Source organism: Centrocercus urophasianus, unplaced genomic scaffold, assembly GCF_019232065.1.
Source record: "Centrocercus urophasianus isolate 14NV4802_14NV808 unplaced genomic scaffold, USGS_Curo_1.0 seq_282, whole genome shotgun sequence".
Lineage (NCBI taxonomy): Eukaryota > Metazoa > Chordata > Aves > Galliformes > Phasianidae > Centrocercus > Centrocercus urophasianus.
The window spans coordinates 1-27,089 of NW_024884847.1; the positions used below are offsets into that span (position 1 = coordinate 1).

The window sequence follows — 27,089 nt, forward strand, 5'->3', positions numbered from 1 at the left end:
CCCCTTGTTCTGCACTGCATCCCATGCACCACAGGCACCCCGTGCTCCCCTTGTTCTGCACTGCATACCATGCACCACGGGCACCCTGTGCACCCCACGTGCACCCTCATACAGCCCAAGCACCCTGTCCACACTGTGCATTCCGTGTGCTGCGTGCATCCCATGCACCATGGGCTCCTCATGCGTTGCATGTGCTCCATGCACCCTGAATGCAGCATGCATCCTGTGCATTTCATGCATCCCGTGTGCATCCACTACCCTCAGTGCTGCTTGCACCCCATGCACCCTGCAAGCCCTAGGCACCTTGGGTACTTCATGCACCCTAAGCACCCTGTGCACCCCACATCCTCTTCCCTCTGCAGCCCAGATTGATGCTGGTAGGGCTGCGACTCACGAGAAGCAGGACAAGCCCAGAGCATGTCATCGTGTGTCTGTTTCCAGAGCATCTCTGCAGCTCTGGTGCTGCCAGCCCTGGCTCCCTTCCTGCAGGGATGCAGCTGGAGCCGCTCTGCCTTCATGCTGTGTTCTACTCAGCCATTTTGTGTGCAAGGACAGCACAGGGGCAGCCAGCTGGGGACAGGCACCCAATGCTCCCCCCTCCCCCCCTCCAGCATCCCTGAGTGAGGACGTGGCCACAGCCCCACGCAAGGCTGGGCAGCACAGCACAAGATAAGCTGGGGGCTCAATTCTTCAGCCAAGGATTTCTGCTCATCCCTGTCTGTGGAGTGAGGAAAGATGAGGCTGGATCTGCTGGATGCCGTCTGATTTTAACGAGGAGCAAAGCCCAGGTTGAGGAGAGCAGGGGTGGGATGGAGCCAGAGGGGCAGCAGTGTGGAGAAGGGCCCTTTTAGGTGAGTGGGGGTTTGGACATTGCTGGAGCCCACCCACGGAAGAGGCAGGAGCAGCCTGGCTGCCTGTCCCTGGCCCCCAGAGCATCATTTCTTTCCAGAAAACAGCACCTGGCAGGCGAGAGCATCCCTCTTGCAGAGAAACAAGTGTCAGGGGGTACGGCGGGGGGGCTGGATCCTGCAATTTAGCAGGTATTATTCGGCAGCTATAAACAGAGCCTCTCACACAGGCGGGGAGAGATAAAGGTTGCAGCGCAGATACAGATTAGGTGGTTCCCTTGAGGCTGTGACACCTTGAGATAGAAGCAGATCTTCTTCAAGGCAACGGCTGGCTGGCAGCCTGGAAAACCTGGAGCCCACAGCCTCCAGCTGCTCCTTGAGGCCCCGTCCTCGTTCCCACCCCATGTCTTTGCACCCATGGACGTTGGTGGTGGGTGGGGGCTACAGCTGAGCATCCCATCCCAGGGCCTGTGCATGTGAGAGGTGCAAAACAGGCGAGAACGAGCCACTGCCAACATGTGCAGGTGCCCATCTCAACCAGGAGGTGTGAAAGGAGGCAGTGGTGGAGGTGAGACCCTGCTGTCCAGCACCGCAATACCTGGGTTGGTTGGATTTGGGAGCAATCCATTTTAAAGCCCCCAGCAGAGCCGCCTGCACCTCACACCATTCATTTCGCCTCCAGCTTCTCCAGGCAGAAATGAACCCAGCGTTCCTGTTTGTAATCAGGCAGGGGAAGAAAGATTTAATGCTCCAGGTGCACAGACAGAAGCGCTGCGGCAGCGGTGCACCGCGCTGTTAATTTTTGATCAAGTATTTGCTCCCGCAGTTTGGGACAATGGAAATCTTTGTTCACTCTCTTCCTCCCCCCCCTCGAGGGTGTCTCCTCCAGGCGGAGGATTACTGCTCTATAGCAACCCGTGCTGTGTGGCTGACCGAAGGGGGGGTCCCCAGCATTGCCACCACCCTGCTGAGGACCAGCAGGATGGTGAGCAAGGCTCAAGGGTACCCCTGTGCCCGGTACCCCCGGTACCAAGCGCCCTACTGCCCAGTATCCCCATGCTGAGCCATTCTGGGCCTGGTATCTCCATGCTGAGTAGACCCAGTAATCCCAAATTAAGGTTCCCCAGGGCCCAGTGCCAGGCACCCCAGGTCCTGCACTCCTAGTGCTGGGTATCCCTGGGCCCTGTATGCTGGATGCTCCCAAGCCTGGCCCTTCCACACAGGGTACCCCCAGGGCTCACTGTGTCAAGTGCTGGGTACCCCCAGGACCCAATACCCCTAAAGCTGGATGGCCCTGGGCCTGATACCCCCTGTGCTGAGTACTCCTAAGTCTGGTATCCTCAATGCCACGTATTTTCAAGCACAGTACCCCCATACCAGGTACCCCCATACCAGGTACCCCAATACCGCATACCCTCTGGGCCTGGTACCCCCATACTGGGTACCCCAATGCTCCTAGCAACCCCATCCCACGTACCCCCAGCTCCCAGTACCCCCATTCCCTATACCTCCAGGTCCCAATACCCCCACACTGGGTATCACCAAGCCTGGTACCCCCAGCTCCCATACCCCCCCAGCCTGGTCCCAGGGCCCGCATGGTGCATGGGACCCTCTGGGTTGGTCCCTAGCTCCAAGACCCACCAGCCCAGCCCTATCCCCCCCATACCCCCCCTTGTTCCTCCCCCGACCCCCGCCCTGGTGTGACACCCCCACTCCCCCAGGTGGAACTTTCCTCCCAGGCCGTCAGACCATAGAGGCGAAAGGCAACACCCAAGTGCGGCTCTCAGTGGTGGGGGGAGGAGGAGAGGGTGGAAAAGAGACGCTTTTCCTCCAAAGTCGCACAGAGTTTTGCCGTGATCTCGCCACACAGAACACAGAGTCATTTTTTGAAAGTGCTCTAACTGTTCGTGCTGTCGCGACTTTCCCTCCCGTCGCGGGGACGCGTTCCAAAGCCGCTCGGACCCCCCCCGTCCCGTCCTCCCCGTGGTACGTTCCGCCCTGTTTACTCTTTTTGCGCGGCTCCTTGGGTGGGGTTCCCCTCCTGCTCCAGTTTCGTACGTAAGTGGCGCAGGGCGCCTTTGATAGACAGCCGCCCTCAGCCAATGGCGGGGCCGTATCTCTGGGCGGTGATCCAATGGCGCCGCGGGCCGGCGGCCGGGAGGAGGCGGGGCCAGGCCCGGTCAGGGCAGGGAGGGGGAGCTGTGGAATGGCGGACGGCCGGGCTGGCCCGCCCTGGTGGTAACGAGCCCGGGGGGCCTGAGAGAGCAGCACCGGAGTGGGGTGAGTGCGAGAGGGCTGAGTGGCGGCTCCCCGGCCCTCTCTGGCCGCCCCGTCCCGCAGGAGAGCGGCGGAGGCGTTGGGGTGGGCCGCTGGGCCCTTGCTAAATAGTGAGCTATTGCGTTGAGGCGGTCAGCGTTTCCTGCCACATAGTGAGCTCCGGGGCCTCGCCGCCCCCGGGGGCTGAACGGCTCGGAACCGGGAGCGGCGGGGAGGGGAGGGGGGCTGCGCTGGGGCGGGGGGGGCCGGGGCTGCGCGTGGGGCTGCCTGGAGGCCTCGCTGTGAGTCCGGGCGGGGGGGGGGCCGGGGGGGGGGGGGGGGGGGGCCGGGCCGGGCCGGGCCGGTGGTGCTGGGCCGCGCAGGGCTGTGCTGCACGGCTTCACGGCAGCACGGGGGAAGGGCGCTGTGAGCAGCGCGCCGGGCTTTTCCCCGTGTCAGAGCAACGCCCGGTGCCCAGCTGGGGGCTGCTGCTGCTGCACGGTGCCGTGCTGTCACCCCGCGGGCCTCCTTCCCTCCCTCCTGCCTTAACGCCTCCTGGAGGTGTGGGAGCCCCGTAAGCACACGTAACTCTTTCCCCCCCCCCTCCCCATGGTGTTGGAAATGCCCCCTCCTCTCAGCCTCCATCTCTAAACGAGCTTTGAAAGCTCCAGTGTGATCTGGTGAAGTTTGGTCAGAGGCACTGACTGACCTGGCATTGACCTCAGCCCGCGCTCCTTTCAGAGGTGGAATAAGTTGCTGGTGAATGTCCTCAGGGTTGTGCCTCGCTGGTAGTTAGGCTCGTGTTGGGGCTGCTCCTTTGGGATACAAATAGCAGACAGCCTTTGGTGAAAGGTAAGGGATGGCAGCTCTTCCCTCGTGGCTCTTATTTGACCCCAGAGAGCTTCTTCTGCTTGTCCCTTCTGTAAGTTTCACGTTTGGCACTGCTGTTCTGCTTTCTTTAGCAGCAGCAGCAGTGGGATTGCATGCTTTCCCATTGATCAGACTGCTGGCGGGGCCATACAGTGGGTTAAGAGAGCAGCAGAACACCAGGTTGGCCTTCAGGAGCTTCATTTGTCCGGTGACATCAAGCCATCAGTGCTGCAGGTGTTAGTGGGCATGCAATAAGATCAGTGGTAAGAAAGTTGTATTAAATCCACCTGCTTCGCGCAGAGCCGTGGTTTACCAGGCCCTCACACTCGTGTGTCCTCCCTTGGGACTTGTGAGAACGGAAAAGTTGGGAGCGAAGGACATAAGGAGCCAGCAGTGTGTGTGTGTGTGCGAGTTCCCTTGTGGCAAAGCTGATGCACAGCATAACTTTGTGGGAAGTACTGAAGGTCACATGAGGAGGGGGACTGGTTGTGTTTTCCATCAGTGTGAGACGTCTGCAGGACGGGTCGCTGTGAAGCGGTGCAGAAGTTGTGAGCGCTGCGCAGCGCTGTTTCTCACCCTGGTTTGCCTCGCGTTGACCTCGAGTGGGATTTTGTCATCAAAGCTGATAGAGTTTCATCCAAAACTTAGTTAAAAGCAAACCAAAGCTAACATCTGCCCACTGAAAGCACAGGCAGTGCGTTGATAAGAGTGGCTTTGACAGTCTGCTTGCAGTCGCAGCCAAGGACAAGCTTGATCCCAGAGCTGGGGTGCAGCGAGCAGAATGCTTTTGTTTTCTTTCCTTTGCCATTGTGAGGACTGTGCTTCCAGAGTTTGGATGAGAGAGTGTTGCCCATGCCTTAGAGGCCACCTAAGCCTGGTGTTTGGTGGATCTTCCTGGGCAGGTTGGTAACTGCAGGGATCAAACGCAGCATTTCTGCCCTCCGACCCATCACCTTGTATTGGTGATGGGAGGTTTAGGTTGGATATGAGGAGGGAGTTTTTCACCCAGAGGGTGGTGAGGCACTGGAACAGGTTGCCCAGGAGGCTGTGGATCCCCATCCCTGCAGGCATTCGAGGCCAGGCTGGATGTGGCTCTGGGCAGCCTGGGCTGCTGGTTGGTGACCTGCACACAGCAGGGGTTGGAACTGGATGAGCACTGTGCTCCTTTGCAACCCAGGCCGTTCTATGATTCTAGAACCTGGCTGTGTGCAGATGAGAGCAGGTTTCCCTTGCTGTACGTAATGTGAACTGTAAGGGAAAGCCTTCTGATTGCAAACTGAATGCCAGCTTTTCCTCCTGCACGTTTGCACTGCTTTAAAACTTAAATGTGTTTTGTTTGTTTGTTTTCTTGCTTTGCAGCAAGTTCAAAACGCAAATGCCCCAAATTCCCCCCTTTCCAAGCTCTGTGCTGCTGCTCAGGCTTTCCCAAGCTGCTGCAGGGCGATGCTAGCAAGGTCCTGCTTCATCTCACTGTTCTCAACCTCTGCTCCCAGCCCTGTGAAACCAAAGGAGCAGCAGAACGCTTTTCCTCCCCTTGGCCCGTGGGCTCAGCCGTGCTTCTTGCTGTAGCCCTGTGTTCTCTTGCAGCAGCACAGCAGGCTGTTTCCTTCGTGAATAACGCGGCGCTGAGCAGAGCGGTGCGTTTTGGAGTCGTGGTTCAGAAGGTGTTTGCAGGCAGTGGTGATTCACGATGAATAATAGAACCCCTGTGATAACTGCCAGCCCAGTTTCTCAGCATACTTGGGATGTATCTCATTCTTCTGGGCTGGGCTAGGAAAAGCTGATTTCATTCACAAAGCTTAGATAATCACAGAGTGTGGGCGGAGGGGTTAAAACTGCACCGATTGCCTCATGTGCTCATGGTTACATTGGTAAATTCTGTTTGTTTGTTTGTTTGTTGTAAATGATGATGGGTGAACAAAGGTGAAGATGAAGGTGTTTTGGGATGGACTGCAACAAGGAAGGATCCAGCAAGTGCGAGATGCTTTGATCCTTCTGGATCGCTGCTCTCTGCATGCTTTCCAGACTCATTCCCAGTGTAGGGTTTCTGTTTTGGCAGTGGGTTTGGTGGTGCTCAGCCCTGGGGGATGCAGCTGTATCCAGCCCCTCTGGATGGGGTGCTGCATCCAGCAGCATTCCTCTGGGAGCCCCAGGAAGGAGCTGTGTGTCTGTACCAGCTGCGCAAGGGTAAATATTTGTGAGATCAGGCCCTTGGTTACAGCAGATTAACGTTTATTTAAATATTCGGGGGTATTTATAAACACTGTGGAGGTGGCTTCTGGGTAATAAGCAAATGAGTGCTCAGAGCAGAACCACCCTGGTGGCATTTACTTCCTCTGTATTTCTGCAACCCTGTGCAATCAGGGCGCCGTGCGTTTCCTCTGTGTGGATGGGAGGCTTCACTGCAAAGGGCACAACGTGAGCAGGAGCTTCTGCACGGGGCTGGAATGAGGCCTGGTCCTGGTTCAGGCATGGTTTGCTTTTCTGGCCGAAGGGCAGCAGGATTTTCTCCTCCCAGCAGTCCCTTCCCAGCCCTCAAGCTCAGTGTTCCGATGAGGCGGTGCAGAGCATTCGCTGCGTGCTGAGCCCTGGACCTGCATGTGGGAGAAGTTGGGGCTTTGTGGGATGCTGTGGTGGAGTTCTTTGCTATGAGAGTGGTGAGGTGCTGGAACAGCTGCCCAGAGAGGCTGTGATGCCCCGTCCATCCCTGGAGGTGGTCAAGGCCAGCTTGGATGGAGCCCTGGGCAGGTATTAAATGTGGAGGTTGGTGGCCCTGCGTGTGGCAGGGGGTTGGAGCTCCGTGATCCTTGAGATCCCTTCCAACCCTGTGATTCTGTGGCCCTGGAGAGTAGAATGGGAGCTGCCTGCGAGGTGGCACAGCTTGGCAGCTGTTCTTAAGGCTTAGTTTCTACATGGCAGGCGGCTGCTGCTGCTCCATCACTGCGGCTCTGAGATGGCTGCAGGCTGGGAGGTTTCGGTTCTGCATGGTAAGGTGTGCTGCAGGGTGGGAGGGACAGCACGCAGGTCGCTGTGCTAACGATGATTCCTTCGTACTCCACCAAAGCTGAAGCGTGGGCTGATCACTTTGGTTTCTGCTGGGAAGTCCTCAGTAAGAGCTGAGCTCTTCCCCTGCGTTGTCTGCAGTCAGAGGACCTTCCTGACGGGAGGCGCTCATTTCGTGTGCACGGTGCTGGTTCGTTTGGCCGGTTCCCATAGGAAGCACAGACCTTCTTCTTGCCACACGTGGATCTGAATGGCGGCGTTCCTCTTCGGATGGAGGAGCTCAGTGGGGAGGACGGCTGCTCTGCGCTCACCTTGTGGTTTGGCCCTGCTCTGCTCCATGTCCCCCGATGCCGGAGTGGCTCTCAGTGTCGGTTCTGTTTCCTGTTTGCTGCTGATATTTCCTGTGATGTTCCGGAGCGACGTTGCCAGCTCCCATTCCTCCTCATCAAACTGGGCTAATGACTCTGACCTTTTGTTTGTAAAGCAGAAGGAAAAGGCTCAACAAAATACTGGAGCTTATTTACTATCATTACCTCAGTGATGAGCAACGCCACTTTGCGGTGCTTCAAAGAGGCTTCGCTTATAAGATGCTGGAAATCCCGAGAGAGAGAAAACGTTTCAGATGGAGGAGGAGGAGGGGGAAGGTTCCTCCCAGCCCAGTGCTGTTAGCATACATGAGGTAATGCCTCCAGCCCTCGCCCTTCCATCTGGCTCCGTGCAAGAGCTGCTCACAGCCTTTGCTTCCCCGTGCAGCAGCCAGGCTGGTTGGTATCACTGCATGGGAGTGAGCTCTGCCTAAATCTGCTCTCACGCTGCACGGTTTTGCAGAGCACTCTGTTGACCTCTTGTATTACCGCTAATAAGATTGAATGTGGTTTTAATTTCTCGTTTCCTCTTTCACTGGATGCCCTTTCCTTCTTTCTGAGAGCCTCGCTTCAACTCCGCGCGGCGAAAGTCTTTTTCTGCTGCTCAAAGAATGAATGATGCTTTGCTTTCAGGCGGCTCCGTGCTGGAGGGCTTGAAGTGGCATTCAGAGAAGGCTATCAGCCACAATATCTGATGTATTGGCGTGGCCGTGCTTCATGCATGGAGTGCAAAAAATAGGATTTAATTGAGAGGGAGGGGGAACGGCAGCCCTGGCTGAATGGATGGGTGAAAGTTCCCCGACCACCCCTTAGCCCAGCACAGCGCGCTGAGTGCTTGCCGGAGCAGGAGGAGTTCCCTTTCAGGCACCCTGTTTTTGTTCATGTGTAGCTTGTGGGTTTGGCCTTGCAGCTGCAAAAAAAGCCCAACAAAACCAGGCACAAAAAGAAAGAACGGTGCACACACCCAGATCCTGCTTCTTTGAATGGCAACAGCTGCTGAGCCAATGGTGTGCTGGAGGAAGGCGTGTGGCTCTGAATGCTGCTTGTGTCCAACCTTTACCTTCTGTAGCGGCCACTTCCCCTTCCAGGTGGAGCTGGAGGCACGCAGCATGCACGGCATGGCCCTTGGGTTGCTGGTGAGGAGGAGTGTTGTATCAGGGTTACTTGTAGGCTCTGCCTTCGGTGGGAGGTTTCCATAAAGCAGCTTATCACACAGCTTTGATAGAAAGACTCGCATCTTTAGCATCCCTAAAGCAGCCTCATCTCTGCCGCAAAGATCAGCTGGATGAAGGCTTCAAACTCTCTGCAGTGGTTTGGGGGTGAGGCAGAGCCCAGGATGGTGCAGGTTACCTGAGGTGAGGTCACTGCTGGGCTCAGAACACGACATGGAAGCAGTTTTTCAGGCTGTCCCACGGGGTTACGCAGGAGGCCATCACCACATCCAGTGTGCCCAGCGTGCAGATCCATCCCTGCGCTGCTGGAGCAGCTGTTGGAATGGGGAAGCAGAACCCCAGGATCGGGGCTTGGGGTCGCTGGGCTGGGGGCTCGTCTGCCCAGCATGGATGCATGCGTTGCCCTCCATCCATCTCCTTTCTCCATCTCTCAATTCCTGACACCCAAAAAAACCCCATGAGGGCTCCGAATGCAGCATCACACAGCGCTTCTGCCTCCTGCAGCCGAAAAACCTCACGTGTTAATTGTGACTTCATTAAGGTGCCCTTTGCAAACCGTTTCAGTTCAGATGCTCCAGGCTGTCCTGTTGTTTCAGTTCGGTTTCTTGTGACAGGAATCCCAGCACACACACAACGCTCCTGCAGAACATCTGGGCCTCTCTCTTTATTTTTGCTCGTGTCAAAGGTTAACTTAAAATATTAATGCTGCAAAGATTCGTTTAAGATATTCAAAAATGTTCAGGCAAGAATGCATGTACATATTGTAATTACTTCCTTTTTCTTACAATTAAAGTAATTGGATTATATTTAATGAGCTATTTACATTTAATAATTAAGAAAAGACTTATCTTTGCAGTATTCCCCAAGTGCAGCAGAAGGGTGGGGGCACTCGGAGCTGTGATATAATTATCCAGGCGTGAGTGGAAACTGAAAGAGCAGTTGAGCTGTATGGAAAACACTTGGAACCGGGTTGTTCCTACCCTCCTCCATTAATCCAATGAGTTGAGCGTGTGTTAAAGGAGTGGGGGCTGAGATGGGGCTCATCAGCTGAGGAGGAAGGCTGAAATGCATGTGGTGTTTGCAGTTGTGCTCCTGGGCTGAGTGAGAGCCGCAGAGGGGCTCCTGTGGCTCTGAGCACACCGAAGCCACCTGTTGATGGAGGCCGTGGTGCCGCTGGCTTCGTGTCCTTGCCAGAATCACTCCTAGGTTTAATGGGGAGTGCTCTGCTCCTTTTGCTGCTCCTGGTTCCTAGGAGGCAGCGAGGCCGGAGCAGCGCGCGCTGGAGGAGCCCGGTGTCCCTGCTGACGTGTCTCCTCACAGCAAAGACCTTGAAACCTCTCTGCTTCTGAGCTTTAATTCCTGTTGAATCAATAGTTCCGTATTCTGAGAATGAAACCTCTGACGGCTCTCTTTAATTGCACGAGCTGCTTTTCTCTTGGCTCATCTCTCCTGGAGTTCCATTTCGATGCGTTCGTTCTGCCCGTGCCCCATAGGAGCGCTGGGTGACCCTCTTTGTTTAAAGCCTTGGTCAGCTAAATGAATGAAAGCATCCACGAGGGCAACAGCTTGGTTTCAGGAGTGAAAAATGTCGAGGTCAGCCAGCTGGCTCTGCTTGCAGCCAGGCAGAGGCCTGGCAGGGGGGTGGGGGGTGGCTGTGTTCCCCAGGAGCAGCAGCACCCAGCGAGCCCCTTTCCAACAAAGCAGCGTGGCTGTTTGCTGCCCCATGGCATGCTGTACAATGCTGTTACTCTGAGAGCAGAGCTGATGCTTCCCGATGTCAGAACGTAGCCCTGGCAGAGTGCAGTGCTGCTCCTGCCCCGGGCTGTTTGCCTGCATGGCTCTTCGGTAAGGCTGCTGCACTGCACCCTGGGGTTGTTGAGGTGGGGTGGTAACGCATGGAGGGTGCTTTGGGGGTTCTGTGCTTTGGGTAGGACCTGCTTTGGGAAAGCTGTGTGTGCTGGGGCTGAGGAAGCAGCACGCTGCAGTGGTAGGAGGTGGTGGGGATTTACTGTGCGTCTCCCCTGCGGCTCACGGGGAGAATAGACCACTGTGAGAGGAAGCAGCCCTGCAGCTGCCCTTCACTGCTGACTGCTGCTCAGCTGCTGGCAGGCTGGGCCCTTAATGACAGATGAGCCCGTGACGCGTTTTTGGGAATGAATCCTTGTTACAGCTGGCAGGATGGAGTTTGTGGCATCGCATGGCAGTTTGCTCTATAATTTTGCTCCCTATTGCTCGGATGCAGCACTGATTGCTGGGTCTCTCTCTGAGTGTGGAAGCGTAGCGTTTCTGATTGCTGCATCCCACTTCTGTGTGGCTGCATTGTGAGCTTGGATATCGCCCTGAGCACTCAGCAGAGCCTGCTGCTGATTTTCCCCCCCCCCCCACCCCAGTTCTCCATGTGTGTGTGGCTGCTGCTTCCCTTTCTGCTCGCCTTTTGGGGTTACATAAAAGCCAGTCTCTTTCTGGCCATTACAGCTGCATGGGGGAGTAGTTACTGCTGAGAGAAGCTTGAAATTTGAGGCAGAGTTGTCACAGACATTAGAAAGAACAGTCAGTCTGCGTTGGCAAGCTCCTGAGTTAAGTCTCATTTCATACTGATGGGAATTTCAGATCTGATTATCTCCTTCCTCCCTCATTCCCAAGCCTGCTGCTGCAGCTCGTCCCCCCATGGCACTCCGGAAGGCTCTCTCCAAGGCTCTTGCTATGCTTGCCCTCGCTGCCTGCTCGTGTCCTGGCTGTGGTGTTGTGAGCCCTGCTGTGTGCACGGTGGCTGCTCACCCCCACGGACCCAAAACATCGAGCTCCATCTTCCTCCCCTTCCCTAAAAATGGGTTCTGTCCTCCCTGGGTGCTTTGTGCCGCACCAGACACTGTGACAGATGATCTCACTGCCGGGGTCCAGATTTATTTGCAGATGGTCCCTGATCTGAGAGGTGGTGTGTCACATTGAGCAGGGAATTACCCAGGTGACTCCCACTAATGCTATGCTGGCCGGTCAGATACCGGCGAGAAGAACCTTGCCAGGTCTCCGTGTCGAGCTGGGCTGTTATTTACAGCTCTTTGTGTGCACTGCACACACATCTCACCTTGCAGCCCTGCCTGCCTTCCCCGCACTGCTGTGCTGCCTGTGCTAGATGCAGAAAGCAGCTCCTCTCTTGCTGTGCAGTGCTGTTTTCTGCTCGTCTCCAAACTGCTTGTTAAGGACTATTTGCTCCGAGTTGCTGTTTTCAGTTGACAGAACTCGCGTTGGAAAGCTAATGCTCAATCCTAAAACATCCCTGCATTGCTCCCCAATACTTGTAATCAAAGTCTGTCTCCTTTATTGTTCGTAACAATGCTCCAATTTGGCTGTGCCAGCCCTCTTTATTAAAAATAGTCAATAAGACGTGGCTTTGTGTGAGGGCTCTATAGAGCGGCGGCTCGTGTGTGAAGCAAACCAATTGTGCTTGATTCTAATCCAGAACCAGGATTCCTGTGTGATCCGCTACAGCAGAGCTCCTGGGGAGAGCAGTCAATGAGAAACCCTACAGCAGCGTGCTTGTCTTAAATGTACCTTGTGCTTCCCTCAAAGTGCTGCATTAGGAGAAGCAAAAGCTGCACGCTGTGGTCTTGTTTTCCCTTTCCCGGCCCGTGCTTGGCCACCCTTGTTCCCCAGCACCCAAAAGTGTTTGCAGGAATGACTGCCACAGTCAGAATGCACTTAAAATGTGGGGTGTGAGGTGTTAAAATGTGGTGAGCGAGGCGTTCCTGCATGCTGTGCTGGGTGCAGGGACTCGGATGGGCAGCAGCGTGCGCACAGCCCGCTTTCCTGCAGCAGAGCGAAGAGTCTGAGGCTTGGTGCATGCAGTGCAGCACAGGTGCTGAGGGAAGGATGGCGAGGTGCCGGTTGTGGCTGGAGGATTGCTAGGAATGTAGGATGGGGTTCTTGCCTTGCACAGCTTTTGTCGTGCTCAGCAAACTTTCCGGGCTGGCTTAGGGCTGTGAGCGGCGCTCAGCAATGTGTGTGTAAGCGCTTTGGGGGAGAGGGGAAAGGATGAGGAATGCTGGCAGCGCCCTGCTGGACACGGGGGGAGGCCATGGGGAAAGCTGGGCTCTGGGTGCCTCGGCTTTTAGTCACTGCTGTCATAACAAAGCTTGGAGCCTTCTGTGATTCAGGCCGTGGCTCAGAGACTGGAGAAGAAATGCTTGCCTGGAGCAGGTAGGGATGTTCTGCTGCAAGAGAGGGAGAGAAAAACATTGGTTCACTTGAGGCAAACCCTTCCTCCTTGTTCCTGAGAAGGTGTGCAGCACGGCAGGTAGCAGGACGGCTGTCCTGAGCATCTCTGCATGCCACGACGTTGGTGGGGTTGGCACAGGAGCCGCGATTCCCTTCCACTCTCCAACCGGCAAAGAACGCCCCGCTTCCTCACTCACAGCTCGAGCTGCTTTCAGTTTGATGCCTTGCTTTTTTTCCTCCGTATTCGTTACAAATCTGTTGCAGACAGTCAAGTTTCATAGAGGCACTTTGCTTTTACCATACTCTGTGTCCTCCCTGCTTGCAGCAAGGTTGGGGAGGTGCTCTGTGCCCCCTGCAGCGCATGCACCCCAAACTGGCATTACAGCAAGTCAGATCTTCAGATTAACGAGCAAGTGGAAATGCTTCTCTTTGCCCAAAAGATAAGGGTTGGCTTTTTTTTTTTTTTTTAATTTTATTTTTGGCCTCACAATTCATTTAACTTGCTTCTGAATGGCAGGATTTAGTTATAATATATGGTCTGCTGTGGTTACGTGACAGCGACTAATGCCTGATGACCACTCTGGCTAGCTGGGGTGGAAAACTGCTGTGCTGTCATGCCCTGACTATGGAAAGGAAAGCAGCTCTGGATGGCCCTTGCTGGTAGCGTGCTGTCAATCAGTTTCTTAATGACTCTCTTAAAGAATAAAAGCAAGAACCTCCTGGAAAGCTTTTTTTCTGTCTGTCCCTTCCTTGTTTCGTTTCTGCGTCCCTCCCCTGCCCCCCGCTGCTCACCTCGTGCTGTCTCCAGCATTTTGCTTCCTCCTTCTCCCTCTGCTCTCAGACGTTCTCCCTTCTCCACGCTTTATTTCCTGCCCCTCCCGGCTGCTGCTTTCAAAACACACCACTTATTTTCCAATCCAGACTATTAATCTTTGTCCCACCTACTCATGAGGCATGAAGGTTTTACAGGAGCCCATTAGCTGTTATCTCCATCCCTTCCCACCAAAGGGGATGGGGAAAAAGGAGGTCCTCCAGGGAAGCTCCTTCTTGCGGGGGCACTGCTCTTATTGCTGGGCTCTGCAGGTCCCAGCTTTCCTCTCTCCATGCTGTGAAAACACCTGAAATCTCAAAGCTGAGGGGAGGTGGAGCGTTGCTTTCAGTGCCTCGTCCCAGCGCTGCTGCGGGAGCACAGGGCTGTCTGCCTGCTGCCATCCCGTCCTTCCTGCCTCCTCATCTCCAGTGCTCTGCAGGGTTAATGCCTTCACGTCTCACTGCTGCTTGCCAGCTCCTGGCTGGGGTTGGGGGCAGCAGGGCCGGCCCCGTTGCCTTGGGAAGAAGCAGCACTGCTGTGCTGTCGGAGCCATCACAAGGGCGAAACTCCTGATTCTGCAGTGGAGTGTGGCAGGCTGTGCTGGGAGGGTGGGGGTGGCTGCCAGGATGAGCCAGGCTATAAAGGGAGTGTTTTTCTTAGCCCTTATCGCTGCTGGCTGTCTTGCACTGGTGCAGATTCGTGCTGTAGTTGTGCAGTGCAGTTGTAAAGAGGCGATTTGCACCGCTACTCTTTGCCTTTAGTTGCAGAACAGGCTTTGAAACCAAACACTTTGGGGGTAGGGAGTGAATAGACAGGGTGTAGCTATGGGCGTCCTTGAGGCTGGTCTTTCTGCTGGGGTGTTTGGGGGTGTTGCTCTGCATTTCTGCCCTCTTCTTTATATAACATGCAGAGAGGAGCGCTTCTCTCTGACCCAGCACAGCTATCATCTTTTGTGGGTGGTTTTTGTTGGTGCTGGTTTGTTTTATTGCCCTTTATTCCATATGCACGCTCGCATCTCTCTCCCTTGCAGCCCAGGCTCGGTGTCTGTCCCAGCTCTGCAGATCCCACCGAGCCCTGGGGAGCACGAGGGAGAAGCTCGATGCAGGCAGCCTGCAAATGCTGCCTTGTTTATGAGAGCTGCAGACCGCAGTCTGGGGGGAGCTGGGAAAGTTTGTCTGGCTTAAAGCGCTAAAGCTGGCAAAAGATTGCAGGGCTTGGGCTGTAATCAATAAAACACGGGGTGTTTGGAAGCGAAGGTCAGAGTCCTTCCTTGGTTCACCCTGTTCTTTAAATATCTCAGCAGTTACAGCGGCTGCTGCAGCGCTTGGACACAGCAAAGAGCAGCGCAGACCTCAGTCCTTGGAGAAGCACAGCTTTTATTTACCTGGAGGCAAACCCTGCTCCCTTCTGCCCCCAGGTTTATGCTTTTGGGGCCCTGTCCCTGGTGCAGGGCTGTGCGCACGCCGTCCCTGGCTCAAAATGGCATCCTCCATCTGCTTGTCCAGGAGATAGCCCTGCGCTGCAGCACTCCAACTCCTCTGCCTTAATGGGTCACATTTAGCAATTCAAAATCTGGCTTGTGAGGTAATTAGGAGGGATAATGCCCACTTCTTCCTCTTAACACCCTGATAGAAAAGCATCCAGGAAGGACTCCTGGACCTCAAAGATAAGCTGCCAGCTGCCACAGAGACTATCAAAGGGTGGCTCAAAGTCAAGAGCAAACAGCTGATTTTTTATGGTTCTTGGGTTTTGCTGTTGGTGACAGGAAGCCATGTTCCCCAAGCTGTTAGCTTCCTGTTTTATTTTTACACCCAGCCCGGGCAGATCAGCATGCCTATCACATGGGAGCTGGCTGCTTCTCTTGGGCTGCTCCTCAGCTGACCTAGAAAAGTGATTCTTTCCCCTTCTAAATTAATCACAAAGTTGGGCTGTATTTGCTTTCTCTGAGGTTTGAAGATTTCAGGCCTGTGGCACCGCTTGCTCCGAGCTCTGCTTAGCAAGGCACCCCTCCATCTCAGGGGCGGGCATTGAAGGGGGGATGTTTGCTGCTTGGACTCTTCAGCCTGTTGGCAGAGGAGAGTTTTGTCCCTTGGAAGGGCTGACCTGCGCCTGAAAGCTCTTTGTCCCGCTTTGGGCTCCCTTACCATTAAACGGCCCCAGCACAAAAAACAATGGCCCGTGTAAACCTCAGCCCTGGGGGATTTCCTGAGGGCCGTTGGGTGCAGCCTGCAGGATGGAGAACAGTCAGCAGAAAGTTTCCTGGTCAGCTGCGAGCGCTTCCTGTTGTTCGGCAGAGCCGCGCCGTGCCGCCGCGGGAGGAGCTGCGCGTTGTTCCCCCCCATCTCCTGCCCTCGTCCTCTGGTCGAAGCAAAGCCATCGCTCTCGGGTTTAACAAATTCCTGAAGAAGGGTTTTGAGGCTCGCCGAGATGCTGTGTGTGAGCGGGGAAGGCAGGAGGCTGCGGATGGGTAGGAAGGGAGCAGCGGCGACGCGGGCAGCACCTCGCGTGGGGGCGAAGCTGTGTAGTTTTCCATCGCTGCCTCCATACCTGAGCCGGTGGGACTTTGCTGTCACTGCGAGTCACAGAACAGCGGGATCTTTATTTCTGAAGAGCCAGTATTATAAGGTCGGGGAAAAGGGGGGGGGGGAAAGGAGGCTTATAAATAAAGCCATTTGAGAGCAGGAAAAACGAACACCATGGCTCTGGTGTGCCTGGAATTTGCGGTTGAGTAATCCTTTCCTGTTTCTTTTTTGGGTTGTTTTTCATCTTTCAGAACAGTGCCTGAAGCAGGTCCACCATGCCGTTAGTAACGAGGAACATTGAGCCAAGGCACCTGTGCCGTCAGACGTTGCCTAGCGTTCGAAGCGAGCTGGAATGCATGACCAACATCACCCTGGCAAATGTCATTCGACAGCTGGGCAGCCTGAGTGAGTACCATGGCGAGCCTGCGCGTTGCCCTCAGGAGTCGCTAGTGCTCTTTATTTAGCTCCCTTTCTACTCTTGTGTTCCTATTTCTCCCCCATCTGCCTTCCCCGGGTAATGCTAAAATGTTTTCCTAACGAAATCCGATGCTAATTTCATATCCCTGGTCCCACTGCCTTCCCCATCTAGGAGAAACCGGGGAGGGGGTGTGCGCATGTGTGTGCGTGCGTGTGTGCGAGGCTGCGGCGAAGCTGCAGATGGAAGGATGGAGCACAACTCAGGCTTGTAAAATGGGAGGCTCTCAGAGCAGCCAGGATCTTGTGTCAGAGAATGTGCCTCTAATTGCGTGCGCTACTAAATGGAGCTTGACTGCGCCGAAGCTGTGGCGTGTAAGTAGTCTTCTTTTTAATGAAAGATAATTAAAGTGCCCGTGCAGAAGCAGCCTGTTTGCCCCTGCTGTTTGCTACCTTGCAAGACCCAAAGTCCCCAGGCATTGCCTTTGGAGCACTGGGGGCTCAGGGCTGCTCATTCAGATGGCAGCACCAAGCTCAGCTCTCCGGTGGGCTGCCCCATAGCCTTGGAAAGGCCGGGGGAAAACGTGGGCCTGCGTGCCATGGGAGGAGAGAAGAGTTAATTGTGGTCTCTGTGGGATGGCTCCGTACTGCCTTGAAATGCTCTGGCTTCTGATTAGCCACCTTTACCCTTGAAGCAAGTCTTTGAGAATCAAACTAATATATTGTTGAGCTTAGCGGTGGTGTCTGCGAGCGCTTCTGCTTGCTCTGCAAAGTAAGCTCCTTGCCTAATGTGGCAGGAACCTCAGCTACAGCCTCTTTCCAGCAGTGAAAACCGTGGCTGCCACTGAAATCGGGGCCTGTGATGGCTGCCAGTCGGTGCCACGTTCTGTTTTGGGCTGTGGAAATGTCACTGCAATGGCAGGACCTGTGCATCCGCTCACCTTGTTGGTAATTTGGTGGGTCTGGTAGCCAAGAGGGTTGTGGAATGCGAGGAAAATCCATCTCGTGCATGTGAAATGAGGAGGAAGGAGGCAGTAAAGCTGTGCAGATCTCAGCTGCACAGAAAGCTAATCCCAGTCCAAAGGCATGCGGCGGGTTGGTGTGACAGAGCCCCGGTGAGATCCTGCAGATTTAGGCTGTCTTTGCACAGCTCAGATATTCAAAGCTTCTCTGTGTCTGCCTCAGCGGAGGCAGCAAAGCACAGGGAGCCAACTTGCAGCTGGGCTCCTTTCCTGGAAGGTGCCCTGGGACGCCTGCGTGGTGCAGCCGGGTACCTGGAGGAGAGATGGCTCCAGCTGACCCTGCGTGCCTCCCTGCATGAGGGGGAGCAGGGCATGCAGGGGGGATGATGAGCACCATCCCTTATCCGCATCCCTGGGGTCAGCAGTGTTGTAAATGAAGCTATTTAGACTCGCTGCTGCAGAGCACTCACACCCAGGTGACCAAACTGCTGCCTCCCTCCTTTACCTCTCTTACTCTGGAGGAAGAAATCCACTCCTACTTCGCACGCTGAGCGTTGCAGGAATGCGAAGCAGGTTCAGTAGGCTGTGACAGCTCTGTCAAGTGAATAATCAGCCATGCCTAGTGCACCACAGTCTCTTTACAAAGATGCAAACATAAATCTTGTCAAACTTTCATATTCCAGTGAGTTTACCCTTCGTTACTATCACAGCTGGTAGCTCTCTGTGTAAGCTGGCAGTGCTATAGAATCCACGAGCTAAAGGTGGAGAGGCCTATTGAATCACACTGTCTGTCTTCCTGCCAGTGCATGACAAAGGTAATTCTGATGGTGAGTTGGCGACAGTCAAAGTAACTAAACCAAAAATTAATCTCTGCCTTACCCCATCTGAAACTGCACGTGGAGCACCAAGGCGCACGCAAGATCCTGAATGTTGACTCAGGACTGCTGCACTCACACAGGTGAGGGAGCACAGACCATCCCTGCTCCTGGCAGAGTTAAGGACACCACGTGCGATGCTCTTTGTGTTATTTTATGCTTGATGTGCCACTCAGCGCTGCAACCAAAGACTTGGTATCTTCCCTTCTACTGGTTGGAGTTCCTTGTGAAATTTGGAAATGATTCTCTGTTCTCCTTAACACAGAACCGAATTACAACTTTATGAGCTATTGCTGGGAGGGGCAACAAATTATCCCGGAGATAAGTGTTCACTTCCTTTGGTCAAACAGGAGGGCTGGTGCTGGTGGTGAGCACAGCGTGCCTCGTGGCACCTGGCTGCAGTCAGAGCTATCCACCCTTGGGTCTCCAGGGCTGCAGTCCTCCCCAGGAGATTGGGGAGAGCTGGGCTTGTTAGCAGAGCATATGTGGAGTCAGTGCTGTCCAGGAGAGCCGAGGGAGGAGGTCAGCTGAAGTTCACATCCAGCATTTGCCTTCTGCAGGCACTTGAAGCTGGCACTGCCACCAGGAGGGGTGGAGGAGGTTGATTTTTAACCTGCCTTGTTCTCCGTGCTTGGCGGCGTAAGGAGAACTGCGTGGCATTGTGAGCGAGTCACTGATAACGGGGGGAGGAAGGAGCAACCTCCAGTATGGGTGTCAGCTCAGCCCTGCTGGGAGGGTTTGCGCAGGCACTGGTGGCTGCCATTGCCGTGCTTCATAGGAGGGGATCTTTCCTGCGTGACTCCTTGCAGCCAGCCACGTTGTCCAACATTGCTGGTAACGTCTGGCTTCTCACTGCTTATCCTTTCCTGAATGTCGGAGAGGATCTCTGGGAGTAACAGATTCCAGAACAAACTGCTGACCATACGACGCTGCGCTCGCAGAACCAGACGGCTGGTTGGGAGCAGCCTCGTGCTCAGCAGCCGTGGCTGGAAATGTTTCCCATCAGTGGAAACTCGGTGGGCCTGGCTGCTGTCAGTGCCCCGTCTGTTCCCGTCAGTGCTGTCCTCTGCCTGGTTATTTGGGGTCTGCCCACTTTGAGGTAATGCTGGAGAGCGGAGCTTTAAGGATGATGCTCCTTTTAGCTTCTTTTTCTTTCAGTTCACCCATCTCTGTCCACCTGTGGTCACCTCTCCTTGTATATGTAGATTTTAAACTCTTAAGGACAGGGGACTTCTTTTTGTTAGGCTTGTAAGTGGTGCAGCAAGCTTCTGATCCAAGCCCCAAGGCGCTCTCACCATCCAGACGATGGATGATGTTTGTCATCACAGCCCACTGGGCAGCCCAAGCTGTTACAGAGAGAACATTCCTGTTGGAGAAGTTCCCTTTTGGTTTTGATTTAGAATAAACGTGAATGCATCAATTTTTCAGACACTGCCACCTGAAGGAACAAAAGGGTCAGTGCTTTTGTCTGTGGTTATAGCTCAGGCTTTAGGATCAAGGACTGGGTCTGCTCTCTGCTTCCAGAGCTCTTTGAGCTTGTAAATATGTGCCAGTTACCCTGGAGGCAGGCCTGCTGGAGACCAGGAGCCTTTGAGCTTCTCCAGAGCAATAAAAGTCTGTGTTGTCTTGTCTAATAAACAGAACAGCAGTGAATCTTAAAGGACCTGCAGACCCATCCGGATTCAGACCACTGTTACGTTGTCAGCCCTCTTTTTCATTACTTTAACACTGACTTGAAAGTATGTCTCAGTTGTTTCTTCGTGGCCTGAAGATCCCCCAGAAATGCCAGGTTTTGGTGGAAGGGAGCGTTGTCCTCCTGGATGTTGCACCCAACCCTGGCAGACTCAAAAAGAAGTGCGGTTCATCCTTCTTTCTTTCTGCAGGAAAACAAAGTGGGCGATCATGTTTGCACGTGGTTTGGTGCGGCTCGTGAGGGTAACGTGGTCGCTTTAACATTGCAGGTAAATTTGCAGAAGACATATTTGGAGAGCTGTTTACTCAAGCCAACACTTTCGCCTCCCGGGTGAGCGTTCTTGTCGAGAGAGTTGACCGCTTGCAAGTCAAAGTCACTCAGCTGGATCCCAAAGAGGAGGAAGGTAATGCAGTGCAGCACAGTCCCTGCAGACAGAGCTTTGTAAAGGTTCTCTCTGAGCGTGGCTGATTCGTGGCCCCACGGTGAGCCTGGTGCTGTGACTGGTGTTCGAATGTCTTCCCTTGGACTGAGGGGGACTGTTCCACTCCTCCCAAAAAGGCCCGGTGCTGCCACGTGGGCGTCCGTCTGGCCGAGGAGAGATTTGCTTGTTAGCAGATCTGTGTGGCAGCTCGTCCTGCAGCACTTGGGTACCATAGATTTCCCAAGTCTTGGTTGCAGGGGTTTGAAAACACTCAGCAGCTCTCAAGCCACGTCTGTACAGCAGCAGATCTTGTCACAGCACGGCCTGAGCCTTGCTGGGCTTCCCAAGAGATCTGTGGGGAAAGAACCTGAGCTGAAGGAGCGCTAAGCACGCCAACAACTCCAGCTGAAGTCAGATGGTTGCTGCTTGATCCTCAGTGCCGTTGGCCTGGGTCAAGCTGCTCTTCACTTGCTCTTTTCTCTTTCTTACAGTCTCCCTGCAGGGCATTAACACCAGGAAGGCCTTCAAAAGCTCCACTACTCAGGACCAGAAGCTCTTCGACAGAGATTCTCTGCCGGTGCCTGTCCTTGAAACCTATGGGACCTGCAATACTCCTCCACCTCTCAACATTCTTTCCCCTTACAGGTAACACCACGGCACCTCCGTAGGCGTTTGTTCCCTGACAGAGGAAGCTTCTTCCTCCCAAACATCTGAGGTCATTTCCCATCTCCTGCTGTATTGAAGTAGCCGTCTTTAATTGGAAATAGATTTGGAGATCCGCCGGGAAATCTCCGTCCTTTGGATTACATGAAACTTTGCTTTTGAGGCTGTACAAATGAGCATAGCTAGAGAATTATACGTTTGGTTACCTGCTGTCACTTTTGTGACTGCCTTGGGGCAAGGCTTGGCTTGCACTGCATAAACATGCTAGGTGTTGTGCAGATGATGCATTTTTCTTGTGCTTCACTGTAGCCCCGTGGCTTCTTTCCAGAAAGCCGCAGTGCAAACTGCAGAGCATCCATCTGTGTGTGGCTCTCACCCAGGTGGGTGCAGCAGGCTCCTGTAGGTCTGGAGATGCTTCCCATGGCCTCCCATGCCTGGCCTGAGACCTCTGATGTGACCTAGGTGGGCTTTGTGAGCCCATCTCCCGAGCGGTTCTGTCGTGCCATTTCATCTTGTCCGTGGCAGAAGTAAGGGGGTCGGAACACAGAGACTGAGCCCACATCCATAAATATCTTTTGAACAGGTAAAAAGTAATTACAGATAGCTGGAGGCAGCTGTCTTCTGCCAGACGCAGCTGCACTGCAAAGTAGGAGAGTGAGTGTGCACACACACGAGTTTCAAGGACGCTGCCGCTCTGATTTAGGGTTCCCGGGCTGGAGGAGATTTTTTCACACCAAAAATACAACACAAACAAGTGGGAGTTGGAGTGAGAGACCTGCTGCTCTCCTGGTGGTTGCTCAGAGCAGCCGAGTTCTTCAGGTGCTGAAATGCAGAGTTTGTGTGAGGGTGGAAGGGATGGCAGGTGGGAGTGCTGGGACGAGCGGCGGCTGCTGTGGGTCTGCTGCCTGTTTTTAGATGGAGGACAGAGGCGAGAGCAGAGCGTTTGACCTTCTGATTGCAGACTTTTAATCTGCTGTCTGGGCTGGTGGCTTTTATTTTCTTTGGGCTGCAAACAATTGCATGACTTGGCCTCTTGATGTGTGCGTTTTCTCCTCCCCGTTCTAGGGACGATGGCAAGGAGGCACTTAAATTCTACACGGATCCTTCCTATTTCTTTGACCTTTGGAAAGAGAAAATGCTTCAGGACACCAAGGATATTATGAAAGAGAAGCGGAAGCACAGGGTGAGAAATGGGAGATGGCTGCCATTTCAGCAGCACGTCAGGGTGGGAGAGGAGGTGGGAAGCGTTAATGAACTGCGGGCTCCAAAGTTGCTATCCAAAATTGAGGTTTACTCTCTTAAGCTCTTCGGGGATCAATTCAGAGAAGTTTTGATCTGCTTTACTCTCATCGCTGTTAATTAAAAAGAAGACAACAAGGATACCCTTAATCTGTTTTTCCAAATGCCATCTTCTTTGTGTTGTTAGAAGGGTTTAATTTGTCTTCAGACAGCGCTGATGCAGGCAGCAGAGCAGGGCTGTGTCAGTCTTCTCTGTGTTGTGGTGCTGCACGGGGGTCTGCTGGGTGTTGAAGCAGCGCCAGCCCCTCTGCCCCAGCGCCACGCTTTGCCAGTGCTGCAATAAATTCTGCTGTGGAAGAGTCAAAAAAAAACAAAGGAGAAAACCTTCAGCAGTGCCAGAAGAGGCCACGATGTTCAATGAGCGGCCGTCAGGAGGCTTAGCAAAGCCATGTAGGCTGAAAGCACTAGGTGAAGCTCCTGATTTGGTTACTGGGGGATTTGAACCAATGCTGAAAGCGACGCCATAAAAGCCTCAGTTTGAGCATGCTTCATTTAGCTTTCCAGCAGCCAAAGTCCCAAATATCAAAACAGATGCAGCTCTTTCCGTGTCAGAGTGACAAAGGAAGGAGCTAGGACGAGTCAGAACACAGAAAACGAGGCTGCACACCCCAAGCATTAACACCAGCGAGGCGGTGGTGGGCTTTGGCAGCCTTGACACGCAGGCCAAGAGCAGAATTGATGAGGGGAAATGGAGCTCTCACTGCCCCCGAGGTGGTGGTGCCAGGCTGTGGCCCTGACGTCATGCTGAGGAGCTGGGTGGTGTCTTCTGCTGCTCTCTCTGCTCCATCTTCTTTGTCTGGGAGGACGTTGGAGCTTTCAGCAGTCGGGAAAATGAGTGACAAATCTTGGCCCTCTCAGAGAATGTGCTTTCTTGAAACTGCTGCAGGTCTGTCCCATCCCTTCCTGTTCCCAGGGAGTTTAAAGCAAAATAAGGCTTTTGTTTGATTCCTCCTCCCTTTCCTTTCCTCCTGTAGAAAGAGAAAAAGGAGAATCCGAACCGAGGAAACGTGAACCCACGGAAAATCAAAACCCGAAAAGAAGAGTGGGAGAAACTGAAAATGGGGCAAGAATTCGTTGAGATAAAGGACAAACACGGTCCTGCTGGGTAAGCAAGTCCAGGGCTCCGCTCTGCTCCCCAGCAAGGGGTAGCAGGCAGGTGGTGGTGATTGTAATGCAGTTCACCCTGCTCTGCAGCTTCTCCAGATCTGCTGCACAGTGCGGATCGATACTGCCACTAATCAGATTCTCCAAAGTAAATCCATCTGCGGATTTAGAATTTGCTAAATAAATCAGGGAGCCACACGGCTTGAACAAGGTGGCAGGAACAGCCTCAGCAGCACGGCTGCTCCGTCTGCCTGCCTCGTGGGCACGGAACAGAGGCTGTGGCTGCGCAGCCCTGGCGGTGCCCTGTCCGTCACCCCGAGCTCTGGGGCTGGTGCTGAGGAGCAGGGTGGCGCCTGCTGGTGCAGTGATGGCTCTGTTGGATCTCACAAGCGGCTCTTCACGCCCTGAAGTTGGAGCGGGGGCAGCTCCCATCCAAGTGTTCCAAGCTACAGATCTCTCTTTAGTGCTTTTGGCTTGGGAATTCATTTAACTTTTGACACCAGCTAGGCTGGAAGCAGACTGAATTCCCCACAATGCACCTCTCTCTTGCTTGCTCCTCGCAGCTTCCTTTCATACAAGAAAAATCTCTCTTTAAATCACACTCTCCAGCTAAAAATAAAACTTGCTCTTAGTTTAATAGGAGGACAGGTTTGGTTTCTAGCAGAGGAATCGAGCAGCGCAACAGCACCTTTCCCTGCTCCTCTGTTTTCTGGCATCAGTGCATGCATGCGTTTGAATGCTTCTGAGGAGCAGTTGCAGCACCTCGCCCCACGGTGAGATGAGCCCACTGACACCTGAACAGCTGCACTGAGCAGTGCTTCAGTTGGGATGCTTGCTTTTAATGGCATGCCATGTCTTTTCAGTAGCTCTTCTTTTTGTCACTGATGACACCCAGTGTAGCTCAGAGCCTTTCGAGGCCAGCTTGCTCAAAATGCACCCTTTTATTTTTTTCTATCATCAAATACTTCAAAAATATTTTTGGTTTTCTTGTTGCTGGCTAAAATACATAATCATGTTCTGATACATGGTAGCAGTGACCGAGCAGGAGGGTATCCAGCAAAAGGATTACACAGAGTAAACCGCACGTGATCCTTCATATAGGATGCTTTGAGAAATAGAGGCTTCTTGTTTTTAACTGTTGCTTTCAGGTTTTGCTTCCTGTGCCCTGTTGTGGTGGTTGATAAGGTCCCACCTCGAGGCAGGTCCAGCTGTGCTGGGAAAAGCCTTCCTGCCAGGAAACCTAATTTCTGAGCCTTGCAGGTTGATCCATCTACTTGGTTAATATTACTGGTGCCACCGCCGCACAGCTGTGATGCTGCAGCCCTTCTGAGAGGCGATGCTCTCGTGAGCGAGGGGGAAAATGAGTTTGAGACGTCGCTTTGAACTCTTTAAACACAGTGCTTGCCTTCCTCTCTCAGGTACCCCTCTAACATGGTGTATCAGAACGGCAGCATTGGCTCCAATGAAAGCATGGAGGTGAACTGCTACCCGCCGCCGCCGCAGACTGACTCTATTGTGCCTCCACCTCCTTCGTTCCCAGATGACAGCCTGCCTCCGCCCCCGGTGGAATTTAGGTAAGCCTACGGGATCCCTTCTGTCACCAGGGAGTAGTAGGTGGTGTAAAAGGATGACAGGAGACGTGAGATGGCACAGCAGAACTTCCTGACGGGCGCTGGATGGGAAGCAGCGTCCTCCTGTCTGGAGGGAGGTGCAGCAGAGCCTCTCTCTGCGCTTCTCAGCCACTGTGTGCAGGAGGGGAGAATGGATTTGGAGGAGGACTCAAGCAGAGCTGTTCTGCTTTCTAAAAGAGCAGGGTCACATTTAATGGCCTGGCTCCGTGGCACGGCTTGGATCTGTCCCTCTTTTCCAGTGCAGTTCTTCCCGTGTGTGTAGGTTTACACTCCTGAGAGAGCTTTGCACTTGCAAAGTGCGACGAGCATCTTTCACTCGTGATTTTCTTTGCTATTGCCATTTGCCCTGTGATTTCTGACAAATGCACGATGTGGGCGCTGAAGATGGAGATGTAATAAAATGTGAAGGACTGGAACACAGCAGCTGGCTCCTCCACAGCAGAAGTTCAGTGTGGCCGCTTTGTATCGGATGAAACGGTGGCTTCCAGTCACCTCCAGAGATGAGAACTATGGTCCGGCAGTGGCTTGAGACACGGATTGAAATGAGAGAGCAGCTTTTTGTTTTCTCTTAAAGGCACTAACAGTATGTCTGATAGACAGGACTGCGTTCGCTTGTCTCCATCTTATCCAGAGGCAGCAGTGCTGCAGAAAAGGCTCTTCTGATGTGTCAGAGAGACCAAGCACTCCACTCTGCAGCATGTTCCTCTAGGGCAGAGCAGAAATGAGCTTTCAGATGAAGCTTAAGCTGCCTTATGCAGTTCCTTAGATCTCTGCCCAGCCACAGAGATCTCCTCTCTGGTTTTGTTTTGGTGGTTTGTTTTTAAAGAATCCTGGGAGTGAGGTTTGATCTCCAGTGGTCTGTCACAGATCAGCGTTTGTGCACTGCCAAAAACTGTGACATTTCTGTGGCAAACAGACCAAACCTCTTTTGCCTTGCAGTGCAAGATGTCGTCAGTTTGGGGCTTCCTTTACACGCACGTAGGATGCTGCAGTCCCTTCTGGGTAGCGTTGCTCTCTGCTGCAGCACAGCTCCCATGGATGGGAACTCGGTGTTCTCCCTGAGAGCACACTGGGTGCTCATCCCTTCGTTCCCCACGGGGAGCTGTGAGACGTGGTTGCTGCGCTCCAGCTCTGAGCCACGGAATCCAGCGAAGAGATCTGTTCCTAGCAGGTGCTGAGAGCATATGTTCTCCTGGCAGACCCGCCAGCCCCTGTGCCATTTATCACAGTAGATGTCCCTGCTTGGCGTGTCAGAAGTCTGACCTCAGCATGGAGGGATAGCAGCTAGCAGTGCTGCAGGAGCTCTTAAGCCAAGAGGCTTCTCTGAGCTCAGATGTGACGCCTGGCCTCTGGCAGGGAGGTGAGATGGCTCGTGTTCTTGTCAGCCTGGGAGATGGGACAGATGATAGCGTTGCTGCCAGCCCCCAGAAGCTCTCCTTTGTTCTGGTGGTGGTGGCCAGAAGAAACCCTGCAAGAAAACTAAAACCCGAGGAGCGAGGTCTCATGGAAACACCAGCTGAAGCTGGAAGTCAGATTTTTGTCTGGGCTGCAACAGACACACATGATTCTCATTAACATGGAGTCTGTACGGTCTGACCTCAAAGCTAACGGCCTTATTTGTCTCTCCTTTTGCAACAGCTATCCTGTAGACAACCAAAGAGGTTCTGGTTCTGGAGGGACCAAAAGATCCAGCCTGGTCAGCCCGAGCCACCCACCGCCAGCTCCTCCGATCGGATCCCCCGCCGGGGCCAGGCCGGGCTTTGCTCCCCCTCCAGCACCGCCTCCACCACCACCAATGATGGGCAGCACCCCTCCTCCACCCCCCCCATCCCCAGGCACCCCACCGCCACCCTCTCCCCCCTCTTTCCCACCTCACCCCGACTTTGCTGCCCCGCCTCCACCGCCGCCCCCTCCAGCGGCCGAATACAGCAGCGTGCAGCCCCCTCCTCTGCCCCAGCCGGGGGG

At 54.0% G+C, this 27,089-nt stretch overlaps 1 protein-coding gene across 1 annotated transcript in view; it reads left to right on the forward strand.

Annotated features, from left to right (window-relative positions):
• Window positions 1-3,021: 3,021 nt before the first annotated feature.
• Window positions 3,022-27,089, forward strand: part of WASF2 (WASP family member 2) — a 25,716-nt gene continuing 1,648 nt past the window's right edge. The window contains exons 1-8 of the mRNA XM_042827507.1: window positions 3,022-3,128; window positions 16,314-16,467; window positions 20,275-20,409; window positions 20,919-21,072; window positions 22,156-22,273; window positions 23,364-23,494; window positions 24,912-25,067; window positions 26,763-27,089. Of these exons, the coding sequence (XP_042683441.1) occupies window positions 16,338-16,467; window positions 20,275-20,409; window positions 20,919-21,072; window positions 22,156-22,273; window positions 23,364-23,494; window positions 24,912-25,067; window positions 26,763-27,089 (1,151 nt within the window). The 5' untranslated portion in view covers window positions 3,022-3,128; window positions 16,314-16,337. The remainder of the gene's footprint in view (window positions 3,129-16,313; window positions 16,468-20,274; window positions 20,410-20,918; window positions 21,073-22,155; window positions 22,274-23,363; window positions 23,495-24,911; window positions 25,068-26,762) is intronic.